The sequence below is a fragment of the Helicoverpa armigera genome, chromosome 1, assembly GCF_030705265.1.
Source record: "Helicoverpa armigera isolate CAAS_96S chromosome 1, ASM3070526v1, whole genome shotgun sequence".
NCBI classification, from domain to species: domain Eukaryota; kingdom Metazoa; phylum Arthropoda; class Insecta; order Lepidoptera; family Noctuidae; genus Helicoverpa; species Helicoverpa armigera.
In genome coordinates, this window is record NC_087120.1 from 7153550 (window position 1) to 7177969 (window position 24420).

Below are 24420 nucleotides of genomic sequence, written 5' to 3' on the forward strand. Positions count from 1 at the left end.
GAGGTCGTTGAACTCCCTAGAATAGAGTTTAGCTAGCCAATGACTGATGCATGCATTTGTCTGCGGGACAGGGCGAAATTCTGCGGCTGAAATGCTACGCAAGCTTCGACGGCGTGTCAATCACAAGCCCCGCACGGTAAGCTTCGACAGGTTTCACTCACAACAGGTACACATGTACCTACAATGTATGCAAGTACAAATAGGTATATTTAGAGTTTCCTGTAAATTGTATCGCAGCGATAAAATAAATTAATTGGTTACAAAAATGTTATAACGATCTACTTTCAAGTACACGCGGCATCAATGTCACATTTTTGATACAGAGCGAGTACTTCGGCTAAAAGTAATTTTTGTCGGAGAACAACGCCAGTATAATTTATTGCCGGCCAAAATTTTAATTAGGCAACATTCAGGAGCAACATTTTCCTCAACTTTTAGTACGCATCTAATTAATTAAAAAGGGCGTGGCTATACATAGTTGTAACAAACTTATCTATTTTTTATAATTATTTGTTAGATATGCTTCTGAATCTGATAGCTAGAGGAACTTTTTATCGATATGCGTGAAGAAAATCCCCCAGTTGCGGTTGAAGCCACGGCTAGAAGCTTGTAAAATAAATTCAGCCGAGCGTTTATCCCTGTCATTCGACTTGTTAACTATCTAACTAACTAGAATGTAGTTAAACCCACATCATGGCGCCTCCATTGGTTCGTAATTTGTGGTATGTTAGCAATATAAAGTATTTCAGCTATTCCCAACTTCACACAGTTCAAGTTGATAAGATGAAAGTTATATTCCAAGAAGTCGTTTCGGTGTCTACTGAACACAATTATGTTTACTCGGGTAGTTAAAAATATACCTACTTTTTAACACATACATGCCTATGTATTTATGTGTTTCCAATCTGTTTTAATACCACCCTTAAATATGTTATATTTCTTATTCTATGTATATATCGCAGGTTACTTTAAAGTTAAGTTTTATTTAGTCTCAGAACTGAATCTAATAGTTATTACAGCTGATGAAACGCTTATAAAATAACTCTTTAGTTCAGTGTGGTCCAGTCGCTTTGGAACTTAATACTTTTACGCTACTTATTTATCAAATACTCACTCGATAATCAGTTATTTTTTATTGAATCAGAGCAAATTAACCGGAAAATGTTTTCTACGAATTTTAATACGGATTTTTCCAATAGCGTTACTAACATGTTATTTTATTTAAAACTTGTTATACAATGCTTTCCATGATTCAATTAGAGCCTAGCATTTCTAGAAATTAACTAAATACTGAAATAACATCGGTTCACCCGTTTGTAATTTTTGAAAAATATTCAATTTCATTCTATAAACTATTTGTTTATTAAAATATAACAAGTTTATATTTTTTAATCTCAATCACAGCATAATTTTGTGGGGTAAATGTTTTTTATTTGTTTGTACCCTAATTATTATTTTCATTATTGGTAAGCTACACTCTTCCCGATTAACAATCTATATTTAATCCATGCTCGTGCAGAAGTTCCCACGGGAGTCGAATGAAACCGCAGAAAAACAGTTTTTTTTTTAATAAAAGTGCAGCCGTAATTTATGGTAACAAAAGTCAATTAAGGTACATATTTTGTTCTAATTAAATATACTTCAACGAATCTAAATAATCTTGAACATCGCAATCGCAACGAACAAATGAAAACGCAAATAAAATCCTCATATTTGTGTGGAAGTAAATTAGTCGGGCAGTCACCCCATTTCCCTGCGTCGCGTCGCTTTCCCGTATACCTACCGCTGCGAATAGGTTACGTAGAACATAGGTAATACAGCACCCTTCGTTCGACTGCCTGCGTCGATGCATTTACTGTTTTTTTTTTTCACAACTGCGTCATGAAAAGTACACGCCCTAGGATATTTTCAAGAATCTTATGGGACCTTCTCAATATCTTTATTAAATTCATCATAATCATTTCACGTGTCCTCAATTACCTATTTCGGTTATTATCATAAATGATGAGGATCTGGTGAGACTGGTAGACATCCCCAATATAGATAGGACAAGACTTGGCAGATGATGACGATGCATGTATAATATCGGGTGTGTCGTTCACAATCACATTAAATGAAATGCGTTGATGTTTTTTTCTAACAAAGTAAGTTGAATAAAAATGTGCGAAAATTATAACACCATATAAAAGTCAATCGTTACAAACAACTGAAATTCTCCCTTGAAAACTGACAGCTGTCAACTGATCAAAACATTCGAACCTCCTTACTTTATCTCTGCTTTACACATGATGTTGTAAATTAGAGGTATAAAAACGAAATATGACTCCTGTAGTTAAACTACTGAATGGATTAGGTTATTTTTTTTTTAAATTCGCCATAGAATATCATAAAGTATATGCGATAGGATTTAATGTGATTGTGAACGACACACCCTGTATAATTAACTACTTAAGTAATAGTAAAATATTATTTAACAGTCAATAAATGTATATGTATTTATTGGCCAGAAAAAGTTAAACATTCAACAATGTATTTCCAATTAAAATTGTTAGCTACATACCAAGTCAATGACCCGAGAGATACTTTTGGAAGTAGTAAAACAAATATGTACTGTAGAACATTCGCAAATAAATATTTATTTTGTTGCAGAGAATGTACAAATTATTATAAAAATACTGTGTGTATTTTTTATCAAGCACTCGCAATAACATGACGTGATTTTGGAAAATTCAGTTTTTTTCACGCAATGAGGCGAATTAAAGAGAATAAATACCTAGCAAACTTATACTTCTTCAGTGAATGCTGAATATCATCAATGAAATGATTCCGTGTAAACACTTAAGCGCCTTATTCGCACGTCCCCATTGACTCTCAGTATAGTTAATAAATAAACATTAATTCTTATCGTAATTAGGCGTAAATTCAGAGGCAAAATAATTGGCCTTTTCCGGCAAATACCCAATAATTAGCCGAAATACTACCAAATAAACAATTCAGATCGTTGAACGTCCGTGAACTGGAGAAAAACACATTTTATTTATAATCTTACGATGTTAAGGTAGTCAATAAGTAAGATTATGATGATAAAAAAGGTAATTTTGTATTTATTACTATAAACTTCTATTCTATTCAATACAAAAAATTGAGGTAAACGTACACGAGAACCCTCATACATGCGTGCTGTTTACTTTACCTCGCATGTAAACGACGCAGAGGCAGAGCTCTTGTCAACACCACACTGAAAAGGAACTGAAAAATATCATTTTTGAATTTCTCTTCCCTAGAAAAAACAGATACCACATACCTTTACTAAATAAAACCGCAGTTCGTCCATCACCCGTCAAATTCAATATTGGAATTTGTTTAACAAAAAAAAAAAGACTTTCATTACGTTTGCAGAGCTACCACGAAAAAGAACTCCGAACGCATTTTTTGGTTTTAAAAAGTATGGATGTGATGGATTACATTTGATTGACTACTTTTTTATATTTTTTTAGTTTTCGAACCATAAATCCAGTTTTCCCGATGATTGTGCATTTTGTAAAAAAAGAAGAGAAAAAATGTTTGGATAAAATATAACATTGATCTTTTGCAATAGTAACAAAGTCATCTGCCTAGCCTTTTCAAAATCCGGATCTTGTCAAGTTCCGGTCTAACGGGGTGCGACCGGGTAGCAGACTTTTACAAGGAACGAATGCTTATCTGACCTCCTCAAGCCAGTTACCCGGGCAACCGAATACTCATAGATAAGACTGGTTGCCAGACTTACTGGCTTATGACAGCACTAACGACTACCAAAGATTTTCAATGACAGCCGAGATCTACAGTTTATCTTGCCCTCGAAACACGGTCCCTGGTGTCTTCGTTATATATACTTAAAAAGTAAATACAAACTTGGAAAAGTTGCATTGGATCTTATCTGAACTGTAATCGATCCTACTCTCATATTTGAGAGGTTGGTTCGTAACCACTTGGCCACCACGAATACCATAATTTCATTGTGGGCACATTTACCGCCACCAACTCAATTGCTTTAAACTCTGTGCACGTAACTAGAACACATATTCGAGACAATTGACAGTAAAGAAGAAACAAAGACAAACGTATGTTTGAAAAGAGCCTCTACCTGCCTAGCTTACAGGAAATTGGATTCGCCTCGAGCAATTAATCAATTAATATGGGCACAACGCATTTCAGGATATCCATGCAAATGTGTTTCCATTGCGCGGCTTAATGCAGCTCAGTAACCACCTTTGTTCGAAACTAGCCCTGTATTTCGAAGTTGAGAACATTTATGAATATGCAAATGTCTGCTGTTGCATAAAAACGGAAACCGATTCGTTAGACCCGTATGATGACGATGTAGTGCTGCAGGCCATTTGTTTTGCCAAATATTCCGAACTTACATTTGCATACAATATGTTTCCATTACAGAAGTTATACACATCGATAATATCTCTTATTATAAACTAATAAAAGAACATAATTTATGTCAGTACTTTTACAGTTTTGCATACCATCATGATTACCTGGAATTCTGACCATACTCGATTTCAGCTCCAACCCAAAAGAAAAAAACAATAAAATATGTGTTATCTACATTTAATAGTAACAAACTAGAATTTTATTACAACTTATGTTATTTATATATTTTTTCATTTGTAATGCTGTTGGTGTGCCAATAAATAAATACGCTTTATTATTTAACAGCAAACAAAGATGGTGCGCATAAACACGATACAAAAACTAGTAGATCGTAAAGGGAGTTCAATATGGAATCGGCAACACGTTTGACCTGCCACGGGATGCAGTAAAAAAAGTTGCCACAAATATAAATTCACTGCGAAACCAACACGACCCGCCTGCCTTCACAAAATTTACGGGATTTCCCAATTAATTTATATGGTCCACATTTACCAACCATCCAATATTTTTTCTCGCAAAGTTATTTTACTAGAATCACAACCCTCAAATGCAGAATGTGAATTTGAATTTTTCATACAAATGTAGTTTACGTTTCTATAGGAAATGTAACTCCGTGATATTTCGCGCGTAAATATTGTGCAGAGCGGCCATTGTGAATACTGAATCTGAAACTCCTTGGTCGAAGAGAAAAGATTACCTTGATAGAAAACTGCCAGGTTTACGAGAAAACTCGACATTTTTATTATACTGTACTTATCTAGATCATACAAGCGACACATATTTTGTAGTTTCCCAGAATTTAGTCTAGTCCATCCAGACGTTGAAAATAAAAATGGTTGAATAGCAAGACCTGAATTCCTAGTACTTTTATTATGTTTGAAAGTATTTACCACTCATAGAATTAAGCAATAGATATAACTAGTATTTAACCATCCAAGTTTCACTGCAAACCAGACGCAAGAAACAGCTGTAAAATTCTGAAAAGAAACCTAAGTAGGTACATAATATTTTCCGTGCTCATAAGAACGATTTACAGAGGTATATTTCTTTTATTTTCCAATTTGAAAGGATTATCTTCATAATTGCTTTAAGAGATAAGGAAGTTGAATAGAAATACTGAGTCATTTTCCTTCAATTTACGACTAGGATTCATCATTTTTCAAGAGGAAATCTTCAAAATAGGAAAAATTGTTTCATAATTGCCTTTAATCCTGATATCAAATAAGGAATTAAATTCATTACAGGAAGTAGGTAACAGCAATTATAACAAAAACCTTCTCTTGAAAATAAATAATAAACAAAGAAAATAAAATCCTGATACTTATAATTTTTTTATGATAAATGCCCGTTGATTTCTATTGTCTACTTTCAACCTCTTCAAGTTGATGTTCCAATTATAATGTGAGCTAAATAAATGTGTCATTGGATTGACATAAAACAATTTATGAGTGAGAATTGTACAAAATACAGCTTTCTAGATATTCGCCATTTGAGCAGAGGCGGGCGGGAAGTGGTGCTCGCTTTGACCACAATTCAAACCTAACCCAAACCCAGCTATTCCGTTCGTTTGATCTAACATAAGCTAACCTGCATTTGTAAAATATGTTTTGCATTTTGACATGACTGTATTTGTCCGTGAAACATTGTAGGACGTAATGAAAATTTATTTAAATTTTTCCAGGACTTGTAGTGTTAATTTGCCTTATTATAAATATAAAATAAATAATTATTTGTTAACTGTTTCTTGTGAAACAATGAGATAACGAACTTTACCTCAATAAAACATTATTTAAACTGGCAACTTCACACACAATGTATTCATAACAAAGGCAACACCAAACAATTAGTGAGTCCGTAACTTTGTTGCCGCCCGTACGCCCTGCAACTGCATTCTATTTACGGGCGAAACTTTTTCGGTGCTCTTTGCGAACTGATTAGTACTAGAAAAAGTAGTCATTACTATCGCTAATTTAAAGTTGCTACTGAAAAAATAAGCAATTTTTGATTAAGATAGACAGTAAAACTTATTAGTTTGTGGAAAAAGAGGCGCTCTTTTCTATCAAAATTGTCTTCAGTATTTTTGTTATGATTGCCTCTCTACACTAAATTGGCAACTATTATACTACGTACGACTACGTATAGCACAGAATACTATCTATGGCACCGAATGTTCGTCCGTCCGACCGCCTGTGTATCGTGTAACAGGTGGACATGTCATTTTCAGTGTGTACAACAACACCAATAAAAATGTTTTATGATACTTTCATCTCGTGCTCATTAGATATTAATAAGGTAAACAAAACAATTCGTAAATCTTTTTTAGTACCCCATAATGTGTAGGTGTAACTATTTATAGAAATATTCTCGAAATAAAACAACACTCACTCAACTGGCGTAGTATTGTTTATATTTTTTTATTGAATATTTTTTTGAGGGCATGGTCACGATGAACGTAATAACGGCCTTGTTAAAATATTGCAGTATATTAGAGCTACAATTTGTAACAATTAGTTTAATAATGAACTGGGAACTTTGTTTCGTAATGGGTTTAAAATAGAGTAGTAGAAAGTAGATAATTATGCACATACTTTGTAGGTACAGTGTTGTTCTTTCACTACAATTTGAACGAACCAAAAAGTTGATATATACTCCGGCGTTTTGTCGCTTATTGCATTTAATTAGGAACTTGCTGTATTTACGTTTCAATTTTAATGTGACGTAATTATGTGGCAAAATTCAAATTACATTCTGTCATTAATCTGTTTTGAATATATTCGCTTTGCGTGGCTTTTCTCATGAATTTTCACCATTCAATCATATCATTTTCCATTATGTTACAATGGCGTTCATGGAACTAATTAAAATACTTGTCAAATAAACATTGATATTTCAATAATATTGGAAATTATTGACCGATGATGAAGTTGTTTGACTATTTTGTCTTATATGTTACTAAAGGAATTCAGGCTTTTGTTAATGTATCTGTTTTCTTAATATATAGTTCTTAGTCATAGAAGATCACTCAATCCATGCCTTCTAGATCTACACAATATCCTTCAGGCATACTCGTGTTAGTCAACACTAAAGTGCAGTTGCAACAAAGAAACAATTAAAATGTCCCGGAGCACAAGTCTGTCTCGCTGCAATTAAGCCGTGCTAGAAACAGATAATTTCAGGACCAAGATTAAACTCATTTCGAAAACTTGTCTAGATTAGTTCGTCGTGCTTCATTTAGCTATTGAATTTGATAGGTACATACATATTTAAAGGGGTTGTTAGTGCTCTATTAAAAGATGTAGCTTGGATAGCGAGGCGGGTGGCCAGAGTTAGCATCAAGATGTAATTACTGCATATTAAATTACTGGCTTCTGCCAGCAGTTCCACCTGCGTCCCGAGGTGCTTTATTCGCGCACCTGGATGAAAAGTAGTATATGGCCTTCCTCGATAAATGGGCTGTCTAACACTGGAAGATTTTTTTTAAATCGGAGCAATTATTTTTGAGATTAGCGCGTTCCAAATAAACACTTTAGCTTTCTAGAGAAAATATCCGGTTGGAATACTTAAATTGTATAAATATCCTATAAAGTCGTCAGTTCGTAGGTAAACCTTCACACATTTTTATATTTGAGATAATATGGCGGCATGCCGAGCGAATAGTGGGAGGTCTAAGAGGTTTACAGTTTAAAATTAAAATACTCAACAAATGCCTTTATAGAAAATACTTTGCCACTTTATAGAAAATAGTTGTTGAAGGCTTCATGGTTTAAAAAAGCAGAATCTATTTTATATTCTTGAACTAAACATAAAAAAATATTTTCTTTTTGATTTTTTGAATGTAAATTAATAATGAACAGGAGGATTTTAGACCATAACTTCTAAGAAAAATCTAAAGTTCCACAACCGCGAATTGAATGAAATAAGTCATTGTTACTACGAGGAATTGCGAAACTGATTTAAACGAAACAAAACGGATTTTAAATCTTTCAGAGAATACGACCTTTAAAATGATACACGAGAGAAAATGTTGCTTGAAAATAAATGAAATAACGAAAATATTGTACATTTCACTCACTATCGCAACTCAATTACATTAAGTATATCAAATGCTTTTCATTTTCCAGAGAAGATTAAACTTGCGGTTTCCCAGAAAAGATGGAACTTTGTGCACTGATTTTTACTGAAGTTTTTACGTAAGCTTAAGTAATATTTTTTAACTTAAACTAAAATAATTTTACTTTAATTATTTCGTTAGATTAAGTTACTTTTTGCATGAACATTGAAAACGATAGTTCGTCGTATTACCTGTTGGTGGGACTCGAAAGAGTAGGAACTTTTGAAATAACGTAAACATGAAAAAATAGAACTAGTCGGAAGCACTCTTCGTAAAAGGTTTGTTTAGCATGTTTGACAGCAGGCGAGCGATGCGGGCAAACTTCTCGCGCAGTAGGTACCAACATTCAAAGAGTACAGTGTACTGAGCGAGTTTCAATTCTGTTATAAAAACAAAATTGTGTGCCACCGAGCTGTTTTAATTGCCACAGCGGCAGTCTTGTTGCGATCTTTTATATTGATACTTCAAATAACAGAATTTCAAAAGGTTTGAATTTTTTTGTTCCTTCAAATGGTTTGATAAGACTGTTCGATTGATTGGGATTTACTTTGCAATATGTCCCCCTGGTGTTGTTAAAACAAATAATCAACACGTCATCACTTTTGGTACAGGAATTTCACAATTCAGTAGTTTGGTCATAGTTAAAGTGCAAATAACAATTAAAGGGTTTTCTATATATTTTTTCTAACGAGTAACTGAAAGTATGTTGCTACCACAATATTGTTCCAAATAACGATATCCTTAGAGCTACTTGAACCACCTGAATGTGATATACTTTTATACACCAAAACAGCTACATGTCTTAGTTCAGTGACTTTTTTTTTTGTATTTAAATACAATACCTAAGGTTCTAAATAATTGAATAGATACCCATAGATATAATCCAAAGAATAAAAAGCTACCATTATGGGAAAATAGAGGGTTAAAAATAGTCTTGAACTATAAATGTTGAATGTAATGTAAATAATGTACGTCAATAAATTACTGTTCACTAACTGGCACGATGAACTCCAAATTCGTCTGAAGGTCGAATGTACAATGGCCTCGCAGGATCGTCTATCTGTTTCATTAAAACTGTTGACAATCACCCAAACTAAATACACCGATGACTACATCATGTACTCCATTTCTATTTCTACTCGAACATTCCGAGGATGTGTCAAGATCGTGTCATAAGCGCGTCGATTTACTTAAGTGCCTCTTAGTCGCCCGAAAGCTCTTAGCACATGGACCAATCGCTTGCCATTTCCCCGCATACACCAATGACTATTGTTGGGAAAGCTTAATATACATGAACGACACGATAATGTTATTGCACCGCGCACATTTTATCCGAAGTGGGACGCCGACCGTTCCCCAGAGAGAAAATAAAAGTGTAACAATGGTTGATGGCACTTCATTCATAAAGAAATATGTTACAGATAAAGCTGATAAAAATAGAATACTAAAAGCGGCACAAAGGGTAATGTATATCGGTGTTCATGTACCGATTGTGTCAACCTATTGATCTAATGATGTTCTTTAGTACATAGTTCTGGTTTCGTATTACATTTCGTGTAGAATACAAGACGTATACATTGTGTAGGTATGGCAGCAAGCATGAACAATCCGTTATAACCCGCATTGAATATGAGGGCAACAACGCATGCGTGATGCGGCTTGGAGACGAACAATTAGACGATTCACAGGGATAATGGCCGGAGACTGTGTGCGCCAGCTAGCACGTGACACTGTGTAATTCCCTACATCCCTTTGTGATAGTTTTCACTTGCACAGCTATATCTATAAACGTTCTTATATTAAAATAAAATTTAAATCCACTACTGCTGCTACTCAAATAATTTTATAAAGGATATAATAACATATTAGTTGTATAATAAACAAAAATAGGTACCTACTTTTCTTATTGACGATGGACTAATTTGCGTTTAATAGGCAAGCCAGTCGTTAATTTAGAACGTTCGTATTGATTGTTTGGCAAAGAGGTGCTATGACGGTTTAAGAGCGACACATTTGTGGTGGTGTTGTCTCTTTCTACCATTTTTCACTTGACAATTTCAGCTGTAAAAGCGTGGAAAGGTACCTACATTATTAATGTACGGTAATGAACATTTATTTAAATGAAACAAAACGGAGTGTTTTTGTTATCTACGTAATAATTAATAATAACACCCTGTTCTGCACATGAAGTAATAAACACGTTATTTTGTTAAAAACTGCTTTTGGCGATGTCAGCCGCACCTTGCATTTCATTTCTGTTAGATAAACTGCAATCAAATGAAAATGTATCGTAAAACAGTAATTTTCTATTGCTCTCACTCTCTCCTAGTTCGTTAAGAAACTATAATAGCCCAAGGAAGGTGCAAGAAGTTATTTCTGTTCGCTAATTACTTTGAAAAACACCTCGACGAAGTGTTTTGTCATCTAAAGTTTTCAATTCTATACAGGATGCTTTATAATCAGGTTCTATAAAGAACTAGTTCACTTTATTTATGCTCTCTCAAACAAAGGCGTTGATTAAACTAAAGTTTTACGCTGTTTCCAAGAAACTACAGTCAGGTACGATTGTGAAATGTCAAAACCAGATACTAAACGAATTTTCACCTTTTAGACTAGTGAAATTGCGGTACAGATGAATGCTCAGTTATTGAATACCTCCACAGTTCGAAGATATGAGGGTCGTCGTTGTCTAGGGCATACCTTCATAGGGACACACATACAACCTTGTTCGCGTATAACTTGTTATCTTCACGTCGCTGAGCATTGTTCACGCTCCAGGGTTAAGCAGACAATGGCAACTGTGGGATGGCGTAACGCCTACTTATGCACTTGAGTTGGAATCGCGATATGTGTCACGGCCTCTCGTGCTATTTTATGTTGGGATTCGGCCTGCGTGCAGTCGCGGTCACCTTACGCCGGTTCAACAACATGAGATAGGTCAGAGCGAGTCAACGAACGTCGGGACGCACCAACTTAACCACGGCTCTATGACCTTTCTTTTATGCTGACATCAGACTCAGAAATTTAATTCACTTTTGGCATATTTTACAGTGAGCATTGATAGGTCAAGAAATAGGTAACAGTTTCTTTGAGATGGGATTAGATTAATTGAGATGTTATTTTAATTTTCTTGAGTGCCAATACAATCCAGTATTTCATTTATTTTAGCCACAAAGCTTCTTTATTACTTTTTCTTTACATGTCATGGTTCAGAAGGGTACAATTTTCAGCGTCATTTACCTATGGTGTAGTATAGTATTTATTATATGTGTAGGTACTTTATAACGCGGTATGTAATCAATAAAAACTTCACACGCCTACAAGGGTAGCACGCTTCTTTCACAAAAGAAAAATGTCTTTATATAATATTTATTTATATGACGTATGGCGACTATAATAAGTATCGGTTTTATTCCTGCTATAGCTACAACTTACATTATTTATATGTATATGTTCACCGATCATTGTCAGTTACTGTAAATAGAAAACACGTATGACAATATGAAACCGAGGTGTTAATCCCGCGACCGACTAATAAGTAATAACACAACTGTGGTTTTATCGCAATCCTACTAACTAATGTAAACATAATGGGATTTTTATAGTTCGCATACAATTTTTTATCGTTTGCTAAAGCCAATAGACTAGAAAAAGACGGTGTGCGGCACTGTGGCGATGTCGTGCCGATAGAATCACTTAAGTACCTAGCCTTTTCTACCCGTAACTCTGAAGGCTTCTGTCTATCCGTAACGACTGCCAAAGATGATGAAATGACAATTGGGACCTACAGTTTATAGTGCCATCCGAAACACAAAAGAACTAGTTATGAGAAGTTGATCACCCATCCACGGACCGCCAAGCGTCGCTTAACCTGATCTATCGATCCGCGCGGCTTTGACAAAGCTACGAGCTCTTCTTTCTAAGCACAGTAAAGTACTGTATCTTAATTATATTGATCACAAGAACATTTCAAAGAAACTTGTCAATGAGATATAAATAAGGTGTTATCGACTTTCTGTGCCGAATTTATTCTTATTTTGAATCGACTTTCAGCCAATATCTGATTGAGAATTCACAAACATAGAGATGAAAGGGAGAAGCCTAAAAATAATAATAATGCAATCATGAAGTTTAAATAAAAGTACGCTAACAATAGCGCCAGCAATCATTAGAGTAGTTTGCGGAAACTTTTCAAAGATGCGCTACTAAACTACGCTACTGTAGTACATACTTTTCAATAATTTGATACTCAAAAGTGTTATTAAGCATTTAATGGAATTGGTTATAAAATGAATGCCGATTAGCTAGATAGATTAAGCGAAAAATGCGACATAATATTCAAACGCATATCCAACTTTTTCTTTTTTTTTACAACAAATAGGTACTACCATACTGGTTGGTAAAGAACTCAGGATCTCATTGACTCAGACTCGCCCATAAACCATACATACCTATTGAACTCATGATCTTCCGAACCTTTTTCCAAATATGCTGGGGTCGGTTTCCAGTATTACAAGATGCAGCTCAGTACCAGTGTTTTACAAGGAGAGACTGCCTATCTAACCTTCTCAACCCAGTTGCCCGGGCAACCCAATACCTCTTGACTGGTTGTCAGAATGCTTCTGACTACCCGTAACGACCACCAAAGATTTTCAATGAGAATTAGAATTTAGAATGACTAAACTGAACTTAGTGTAGCATATTATCTACACTTATTCTTTACTTATGTTGAACATGAATTGTGGTTTTCGTAATCGAGAAGATAATTGATAACCGATTGGTTATCGAATTTCGATTTCAGAGCCACACGAATCAATGGAGGGTAGCATTCAAACAATAGCACATTTCAGACAGACTCGAATGCATTCCAAAATTGCTGCGAAGCGTTGGCTAATTAATTGGGCGCTTGTACCAAGATTTTACACCAGCAACTTGCTCTGCGATACAAACTTGTGGATCTGGATGTAACTACTACTGGATCTGTTATAATAGTCCTGTAGGTTTATTATCCCCGACCTAGATAGTAATATATTTTTTAACTAAGTATGATATTTTATTACAGCTTTATTTAATACTAGCTTTTGCCCGCGACTTCGTTCGCATGGAATAGTGACTTCCGGCATATTTTTGGTTTGACCAATAGATGGCGCTATATGTCCGGAATAAATTTTATTTTTTATTTTTATATATTTTTTTTTAATAAAAACTATCCTATGTCCTTTCTCAAGTTCCAAACTATGTCTGTACCAAATTTCACACAAATCGGTTCAGTAGTTTAGGCGTGAAGAAAAGACAGACAGACAGACAGACAGAGTTACTTTCACATTTATAATATTAGTTAGGATTTCAATAATACCGTAATGATTGGAAGTGTACGCACGCATCAAGGTATAAGCCTCCTCCAAAGATTTCTTGTTCTGAGACCTTTGATTAATTCGTAGTACTACTAGATTACATTAATAATTACCTAAGATATTATTACCCTTATTAACATCGTGTGAGATAGCGGCTAATTTTAGTGGACACAAGATAAAGCCCGTTTAGGATTGCATTCTTTTTTTCTATAGCGGTACTTTAGTCTATAGATTTTTATTTGTATCTACTAATGTTATCTACATTAGTGGATTCAGATTCCAATGGTACCTCTTTTCTTACAAATAAATAAAAAATCGGTAAAAAAACTTTTAAGTTAAACGGTTTTATCTTATGTGCACTGAAAACTAGAAAATAAAAAAATAGTTACTTACCTGTCAACCTACGTAGGTGGTCCCGGTCATATTAGACTAAAATAAAAACGTGGGGCCCATTAACTATTGCTGTAGTACTCTCTTCTAGAGGTATAATAGGTGTGGATTGCATCGACTTACTATAATCGTAACTGGAGATTTTGACAATCAATAATCAGCCGTAGCTCATGATCTACCAAAGTATAAAGATATGGATTTCACAGGGGCCCCACGTTTTTATTTTAGTCTAATATGACCGGGACCACCTACGTAGGTTGACAGGTAAGTAACTATTTTTTTATTTTCTAGTTTTCAGTGCACATAAGATAAAACCGTTTAACTTAAAAGTTTTTTTACCGATTTTTTATTTTCTAGTTTTTAGTATTTAATGAAAATGCCTACCGAATACTCCTCATTCTATCTAATTCATTAAGTGCATCATTATTACACGGTCTCTTACCTGACAATTTATTACAATCTAATTCCTCAATACATAGCCCTTCCAGATACTTTTTTTTTTAATGACCCCAAAAATCATCACATGACCTCTCCTGCTGTGGGTCAGCAGCGGTGAGGGAGTGCCAGACTCTTGAATAAGAACCGTTTTGTTCCGTCGTAGGCCTTTTATGTACCAGGGCCGCGGTAACTCTTTCGAACAATCTCGCAGCCCAGGCAGGCCTTGGCCCTGTTGGGCCCCGCTGGAGTTACTGATAGTTTTCTACTTGTGAAGCCCTTTCATTTGATACCCATATTGGTGGGATTGATAAAAAATTGTTATCAGCCATTTGGTAGCGGCGGCCATCTTAGATTTCAATTTTGCATAGTAAATTGTATTCTACTTGTTGAGACCCATCAACATGGGTATCAAATGAACCTAAGTTATCCGCCATTTTGTAGAGGCCGCCATCTTGGATTTTAATTTTATATAGTACATTGTATTCTACTGGGTGAGAACTTTCATTTGATACCCATATTGATGGGATTGATAAAACCTACGTTATCCGCCATTTTGTAGCGGCCGCCATCTTGGATTTCAATTTTTTATAGTATATTGTATTCTGCTTGTTGAGCCCTTTCATTTGATACCCATATTGATGGGATTGATAAAATCTACGTTATCCGCCATTTTGTGCCGGCGGCCATATTGGATTTACAATGTTATTGATATTACTATATTGTATTGTCATCGGAATTAAAGGTGTATACAAAATTTCAGATTAATCGGTTGACAGGAAGAGGGTGAAATTTGAATTACTAAATTTGACCCAAGAATAAATAATAAAACAAACTGGGTGAGCTAAATAAAACCGTTTAATAAATGAAAATAACAAGACCACGCTTGTTTTAATAAAGCCTGCTGCTACTTTACACTGTTTGAAAAAAAATCTTACTTCATATTCTTGTGAAACAATAAAAACATTTAATAAAAACTTCTGCGACTTTTCAATGCTTTACGATAAACGAATATTACTTCGGTCTGTACATTTTCTGGAATCGTAATTAATTATTGCACTTTCATCGTTATTTTGATATGAAGATTAACTTTTCTCGCGGAATCCTCAATTTTACCTCGAACACGCACACGTTAAATTATAATATTGGTAAATTATTATTGGAAATTGACTTCCACAATTCCAATTTCATATGCAATTTAATCACTTTTGCTTTATGATGATTACTTTGTACATGATCTTTGAAAATGTTGCAGTACTTTATTGCCTCTTTACAAAGTATGAGCTTACCTACATATGTATATGAATCAATTTCGCGTTGGAGGTAACGTAACTAGGAATGTCTCGACAACTAGGTTCGCAAATAACTTGACGCGTACTTGCGGTTAACTTTAGATTGTTTGAACTTCACCGAGAACCGATCAAACAATTTACTATCTTTGAACACTTCTCCTGTGTAACTCCTCGTTAGAGATACTGAACTAAATAAATAGATGCTTCGCACACACACTACCACAATCTATTCTTACTTTACCACTTTTTCATCATCATCATCTCCCGAGCCTTTTTCCCAACTATATTAGGGGCGGCTTCCAGTCTAACCGCATGCAGTTGAGTACCAGTGCTTTACAAGGAACGACTGCCTATCTGACCTCCTCAACCCAGTTGCCCGGGCAACCCAATACCCCTTGATTAGACTGACTACTACTACGACTACGACTACTTTTTAACTTTGATTATTATATGCCTGTCACGTGAACTTAACTTTACAAACATAACCGACTACAGACGATCGTTTGCATTCTGTATTTAAAAATCAAAGCCACATCGATAAAGAGACATAATACTTTTCTTTTGTAAATTGCACACATTCGCGAAATGAGTTATCAGTGGCCAGTAGGCTTAAGTAGTTGCTTCAGACAATAAAACACGTGTGTTCACGCGTTGTCCGCGTGTTGACAGCTCGTCAACGCGTAGATGCGTAGCTCCGGGCAGCGGAGCGTGGCAGTGTGTGACCCGCCTTACTTATATAACTCAAGCGAGGCCTTGAGTGCTCGGTATGAAGTACTAATGTGTACGTGGATACGTTGTTGGCAGTTCTTCTGCTCGAAGTAGGCGGGTTATTTCTTTTGTATTTTTCTATTAAATCAACAGCTTTATATACTTTCATTTAGGTACTAATAGATTTTTATCTGTCGTTATATCTCTTATTTTTGTGCATACGTTTTCTCAATTAAAGCCTTCGATGCCGTAACATCTTTAATTCCCGCAAGTGTATACATTGGACTAATAGTTCGTAGCGTTCGTAGCCGTAGCCAGCCGTAGCGCACACTGTTAGATGACGTGTGGCTACGCGTCAGCCTCAGCCTACGGCTAATGGTTTGCAATTTGAATGTATGTCGCTCTGTTATTCATGTGCTTTCGCTTATATGTACGTATGACATATTTCAGTGTTGCGGTTGAACCTTTCTTAGAATTTGTTCGTAGACAATTGGAGTATTTAAAGAGTAAAAATGTCGTAAACAGTATAACATTTTTGCCAGTAACCTTTTTATGTTTTCTTGTAAATACAGTCCTTTACCTTATACCATATAAACGTCATGGTTGATCAATGCGAAGGCGCCCAGCAAAGTAAAAGATGATTGAAGCATTTATGAGCGAACATTCATTCTGGTGGTGAGAATAATGGCATGTCAATCAAGCAAGCTGTCGACTCGGTCAGCTGCACCAATACTCTTCGTAAACGTCATCTGTTCATGTCATATTGTGACGGGACAAACTTTAAAACAACTAGGTACAAGTTTTATAATGTCGGGACATAATGTCGGGACAACTTTTTCACACACGGTCGGTTAGCCCCATGGTAAGTTATTAATTAACTTGTGTTATGGGTGCTAACACAACTGATAAAGTACATATAGCTACATAAATACATATTTATAAATACATATTGTTACTCCCAGACCACGGCTAACAAGCATGCTCATCACACAAATGTCGACCGAGCCGGGAATCGAACCCGGGACCTCAGGTTCGGCAGTCCGGCATGGTGACCATTGCGCCATCGAGGTCTTCAGTTTTCTCACTTCGTTTTAAACTTTTTTATCGACTGTCTGAGATAAAAGGCTCTTTTTTAGCCAGAATTGGACATACGTGTACAATGTCCCTTTCTAAAAAGTGCCGTGCTGAATGCACGCTGAATGCTTTGTTTCAAAAATAAATCTAGCGAGGTGAGATTGAGTTTTTCGAACTTCAATATTTGATGCATCTTTCTTTGTCTTGTATTTGTATGATAACTGCATGATCCTATGGTTGTTATGGTCGACAAGAACCTTAATATAAAGCTTTGATATTATAAAATCTTTATTAGAAAGCTACAAACCTTTTTCACTCCTTTCACATCTAAATAAATAAAACTTTAACCTAAAGTTAAAACTTCACCGTTCGCTTATTTCCAGAGTCACGTGGGTAAGCATAGAGTGGTATTAAATAATTGCAGGTTATTTTTATTTATATTTCAGTGCGAAAAGGGAGGGTTCGCCCAACTTTCCGATACACTCTATTTTCATTACCTGTATTGGGTTAATGTCAGCATACTACTACGACATGTTAACAAACTCTAGAATAATGTACACCTTTGTACATATGCGTTTCTCGACAAGCCGTTTACTTAAAGAAGGATGTCGGACTCATAGTTTCAATGCCGTTTTTATAAGAACGAAAACTTATCTGCCAGTACCAGCTCAATTAATTAATGGATGACAGTTTTTATTAGGGAACCAATTCGTCCTACTGATCACCACCTTCTGTTTGAATACTCTTGCCTCTTGAGACCGTAAGTACATTTTGAATATTCATAAAATCGCACTTCAGGTAATAATTAATAAGAGAATTCATTAGAGAATCACTATTACCTCGTTATTGGCTTTCTGTGAAAATATTTTTCCAACTAAGTATTGCAGGCACGTGGAGACAATGTTGTGCTTTAAGTACCTACGTAAATGTAGCTGATTAGCCGCCGCTACGGGAGGTAAGCTGGTTTGCAGCTGCTTTAGACATTTAATTACCTGTCGCAAAAGCAAACCAATTTTGTTCACAATTTAGAATATATTGTGTTATTCTATCGCGGTTTTCGTTTGTTTCAGTAATTAATACTGCATACAGCGCATTATTACTGGTTTTATAATGAGTAAAATGTTGGTCACATTGCATATCATAATTATGTGAAGGATCTTTCTCGGAAACTATCAATGGTATAACGCCTATTTACCGTGTAATCCTGTATAAATTAACGGTACAATAAAGGCTAAATGCATTAAACGCCATCTGTCATCTATTGACAGATAGTGAATGATGTTCTAAATACAGTAGTATTTAGCACTAATCGCATTTACTGAACACTGGTACACTACAAGTGGCTCTAATGGGCTTCAAACTACTCCATTTAACGCGATTTACGTTTAATACGTTAGTGGGGATATCGGTGTTATTCGATAGAACGATATACGTGTAACTTGAGCCAATTTAAACGTCCAATTTATGACATGAAAAATTAAAATAATTTTAATTGAATGTGGTAAAAATGTGTTCGTCTACGAGTGCCAATTTTCTTTGTCAATACAAAAATCGTTCAAGCAATGATGGAACAAAAATAGAATGCTGCGTTTCGCAGTTTTTGAAAATAACCGTAACTGGCTATTTCGTCATAAAATCCTCAAAAAATAAATGTTCCAAGTAATCCTTTTGTTAGTGGTTCAATCGTAAACCGGATACAAACGGAATGGTTAGAATGGTGTTAGTTAAATCACAATGTTTTTTGACTACAGAATATTTAACAAAATACCTTTAAAAATTCTAGTGACTATGTTGAGGTTTTAAAAAATATATATATGCTCATGATAAAAATGTGCCCTCTAGACCTGTATTCATATAATTGTAATGCCTTTACACAATTGTAAAAAAACTGGGTGTAAGAAATGGGGTATAAAGCCTATTTAGCTTAATCATTCACGTGTTACAAAGTTGGAAACCATCAAACAGTTTATAGGTGGGTAACCAGAACGTGGACCAACTTCCCTAATAACCGGAGCTTTCCAATGTTATTTTTTCAACTTTTAGTTCCCCGACCTAAATGGATTCGGTTTTGTTTTACGTTTCAGAGGTTTCCATTTACTGAAGCTAGTTAGACTTAAATGTGATTTAAAAATAGAACGATCTTTGATGTTTTATTGAAATCTTTTCACTTTCTAGATATTTATTCTATTCGGTCTGCGGTTTCTTTGATGTTTAATAAGAGAGAGAAGAAAAAAGAGGTCGCTCTCAACTCAATTCAATGGTTATAAATATTGCAAATGGTTTTATTTCTTAATGATGACATTAATTATTATATAATAACGATGTGTTTTAATGAATGGTTTCAATTAACGGGTGGATCATAATACAAATATTTTAAAACACCGTGCAAGAATGTAATACAAATCGGAATACGACACTTACAAACAATATACGCTATCAGATGAAGTATTTATAAACTTGAAGATTCAATTGGTGTCATCATTACGTGTTCAGTTGCGTTGTCTGACCTGATGTAAACTATTGTAACTGAGCGATTCATGTTTGACCGATTAAACGAAATTGCGACAGATTGGTTCGAACGTGTCGCCGCAGCCACCGCTGCACCGTTCAGCGACCACACTGGCTTTTGAACAAGACAAAGGGATGTCCTGATTCTATAAACCTTCCATTTTTCATCTTATCTTTTTGCAGTGCAGTTAAGTTGATGCAGCGAACGGCAGTCGAGGAATTTTTATTTAATATCTCATCTTGATAATGCAATCGTTGTTATCGGAGATAAGTGCTATTGCTCAATACTGGGCTGGGGTGGGAATTCCGGACCGGGAAAAGTATTATTGGGTATTTCTTCGTGAAATTCGTTAAGACTAGGCTCGGTAGTAAAAGTGATTGGATCTTATACTAATCAGGATTAGTACCAATGTCGATTAGTACCTGCCAAGACAAAATAAGGCTAGATTGTTTTGTGATTTGAAGCAATCTACATCGGCGTTCTGGTTAACCTGAATACCTTCAATAAAAATGTCATTCACCTTATAAGTCTAAAAGCTATAATAACTTATAGGGCTTAAGCTGAAAGTCTGTGACCCAAGAATACTTCCTAGATAGATTGATACTTATTGGAGCTTATGTCTCAGTAATAGCCGCATTTGGTAGGTGGAAGTTTCGCTCGCCGTGGTCGATCCGTCGAACCGCTAAGCCGGAGTTGCGGCGGTATTTCTAGATCTTCGATAGTCTTTGTCGAATCAGTCAGGTACCATAATATCTTCGTCAATCGGACTTACCGATTTAGTTCGTGTTATAAGCGTGTTATCCTTTAAGGGGATGAGGTAGACATAGTGGCTACATGTAACTTTATAAATTTGCAATTTTTCTTCACGAAATTATATTGGGTTATTGTGGCTAAACCAATGATTACCTACATTAAGTAAAGTTTTACATTATACCAACATATTATCTATTCCGAAGTCCGTATAAATACTTACCATAAAATGTTTGCCTAGGAGGTTTTATTGCAGCTACACACTGAAACTCGAGCACGTAATCTGCTCTATTGTTCTCATTAATAACAAAAACAAGAAGAGGTTGAATGCCAATGATAATCGACTAGTTTTATATTTATCGGGCTGTTTATTGAACTAATTGCGAGAAAGCTCTAGTTTGTTTTTCCTTTTAACGCAAAATTTTAATTTGTTGAAATGAATTACCATTCTTAATTTATGCCAAAAAAATAAGTAGGTACAATAATTATCACGATTTTACGCATGACATGACATGACTGTTTACACGCAGTTTTTGCGAAAATCTGACCGGATTTTTTTTCTCTTTCAGTATTTTCACGAAATGAGCTTCACAGAAGACGTTCACGCCAATTGCTGCTACTTAAATATTCGCGTTATTTATTATTGCTGGATGTGAAAGGCTAGTCTGTTTTCGGAATAATTCATTAGCAGACATAAGTGGGTGAATCAACCGATGGGGAAGAGATTAATTTGTACATAATTCCCAAAAGAGACTTATGTAGCAGTACCTAATGACTTGCGTGAAATCGCGTCTTCTTTTAATTTAACATTAAGCTGTACCTACAATATATTATACCGTGTCATCATCATCGTTATTCCAGTGCCGTCTATTGCTAAACGTACAGGCTTTTATCATCGTCTGCGAAATACTTTGTGTTGGCCAGATATTTGGCCTCTATGATATCAGGTTTAAAAATCTTAGTGCTATTCCAGAATTAAAATTACGTTTAAAAAACGGTGTTTCTTAAGACATATTTTAAAGAAAGAAGTATTATTTTATATTGAAAATTTAGAAGACAATTGGAGCTTTCGACATAGATTTTTCCATCCACAGGAATCCTTTTCGTGAAAATTCCGCCTTACACCTGATCGGATTTTGGAAACGTAGGTAAATGCATTAAACATTTTCGTTGGAATGTAAAAGCATATTTTTCAATAAATTCTCAAAGGAATTTCAAAGCGCATTCGTGTAAAATAGTTCTGTATTGAGTGTATTTACCGATAAATGGAATGCGATAACGTTAAATATAATATTTGCGGTCTTGAATTGATGCATAGCGGGTAAAAGGATAAGTTACTAGTAATTTATATTAATTGTAGGGGCGATGCAAAGTGTGGTAGTTGCAAATAAAAACTTTTATCTGGGATTAGACGTTTGCAATTAAAACAAATTGAGAGCAGTTCTGGATTTCAGTTTTGAATTTGGGAATGCTTACTGGTCAATTATTTCGTGAGCTTTATATGGCTTTTGTACGCGTATCAGACATTCAACGTTTTAGGCTTGTTCAAAATCTGTTAAATGAAGGACACAAAGAAAAGCAAACCGCCTACCAGTTTTCGTTCTACAATTTTGTTCTTATTAAGTCAGGCAGAGAAAAAGTTTGACAACTCTTAGGCATCTATATTTTTATGACAACATTGAATTATGAACATGCACGAATTTAACTTTGCAACAAAAAAAGGTCCTTTCCGAGGTCATTTTAGTCAAATTTATTAGAAACTTGAAAATTACAATAGGGTTTAATCAATTTTCGCTTTCTATATTTAAAAATGAACGGCACATATTTTAGGGGGTATTTCTTTTGAGTTCATTTAACGTTTTTGCTTTTCTTTACATCATTGGATTACTATCAGTATAATAATAATGGTTTTGATTGTATCTTGTTTTTATTTACATTGATTTTAAGCGTGGGTGTCATTTAAGATTACGTACATTGACATTGCCGAATAACCAGAGCAGGTTTAGCGTTTTTGGGGACGGGAGAGTCGCGAGCGTTATTGATTGAACGTATTATCAGGGCAAGAACCCACCTCCAAGAAAATGTTTTCGGTTAACACGACTAGTTCTGACTGTCAAAGCGGTGACTTTCTGAATTATTATTGATTATTCAGAGTATGCGGTGGATAGTCTCGGGTGTCTGGTCGACCGTGAACGTTTAAAAAAGCGAAGCAATGAGTGCTCTTGCCTTAGATGAGAACAATAGACTGTCGGTTGTTTTGAAACCTGACACCAGTTACGTCACTTGTTCTAATAACGATCTGACATGATCTTAATTGTTGTTATTGAGTTTAAACGCCTCATTGTGATATGACATGTACTCAGTTCGCTACAGCTAGATTGCAATTAAAATTTTAATCGTTCTATAATCCGAATGACGTGGACATTTCGCTTTGCAGCACAAAAAAAAACTACAATCGCAGTATAGGAAAATGTGAAAATAATATCTTATATTTATTCTAATCCGTATTTCTGACATGTATGAAACAATGAATAGTATAGATAATAATTAGTAGATATTGAACGCTAGAAACGTCTGTACACGTAAGGTTTCACAGTATGTTCGGTCATACTGTCATGCTGGCAGATCGTGGTGTGTATGAAGTGTTTCGTCGCTCAGCTCCATAGGACGGGCAAGTGGAGGTGTGACAGGGACAAGGCAGGGCCGGGATGAGTTCGTCCTTGGCAAGGACGTGGCGGGGTGACTCACCTAGAGGCTGGTGGAGCGCGGCGTGCGCGTCGCAGTCGGCACAGATGGTGGAGCGCAGCATCCGCTCGCGCTGCAGCCGGCGCAGCAGCTGCAGGTGCTGCGGCGTGAAGACCGTGCCCGAGCGCTCGCCCACCAGCAGCACGTCGCCGGCCTCCCACCAGGCCTGCTCCCGCAGCGTGCCGTCGCGGTTGAACAGCCCCATGTCCTTGTAGCCCTCGGGCGGGCTGAGCGCGCCCGCCTCCGGCTCCTGGTAGCGCTCGCACGCGCCGCATCCTGAGCATTCGTCGCCTTCTCCTTCATCAGAGTACCCACACTCGTCGCGCACAACGATAATATAATCGGCTTCAAAAAATTCGTTGGCGCTCTCATCGAAGATCACCCGATGCTTTTTGGATTTACTGCCTTTTTTAAGTGAAGACTTTAAGTTATCGTGGTCTTTATTATGGCGCGTGTCGCGCGCGGCGCGGTCGCCGCGCATCGTCGCGAGTTGTCGCGACGCGAGTGCTCGCTAAAGTGTCGGAAGGCTAGGACGGCAGGCGTCAGTCGGCGGTGTGTGCCGACTGCAGCGCCGCGCCCGCCTATCGATCGTCGCCGCCCGCCTTGTTGGGGCCCGCCAGCGTTACG

The 24420-nt window shown here is 36.0% G+C and overlaps 1 protein-coding gene and 1 long non-coding RNA gene across 6 annotated transcripts in view; one reads left to right on the forward strand and one right to left on the reverse strand.

Annotated features, from left to right (window-relative positions):
* The window catches only part of LOC110374481 (uncharacterized protein), a 101205-nt gene extending 76865 nt beyond the window's left edge, over positions 1–24340 (reverse strand). For 4 of the 5 annotated variants that reach the window (XM_049849328.2, XM_021332197.3, XM_021332195.3 and 1 more), the window contains exon 1: positions 23797–24340. In XM_049849328.2, coding sequence (XP_049705285.1) covers positions 23797–24274 — 478 coding nt within the window. In that variant the 5' untranslated portion in view covers positions 24275–24340. The remainder of the gene's footprint in view (positions 1–23796) is intronic. The other variant, XM_021332196.3, reaches the window with a different exon arrangement.
* The window catches only part of LOC110374484 (uncharacterized), a 102611-nt gene that overhangs the window by 77136 nt on the left and 1055 nt on the right, over positions 1–24420 (forward strand). The window lies entirely within an intron of this gene.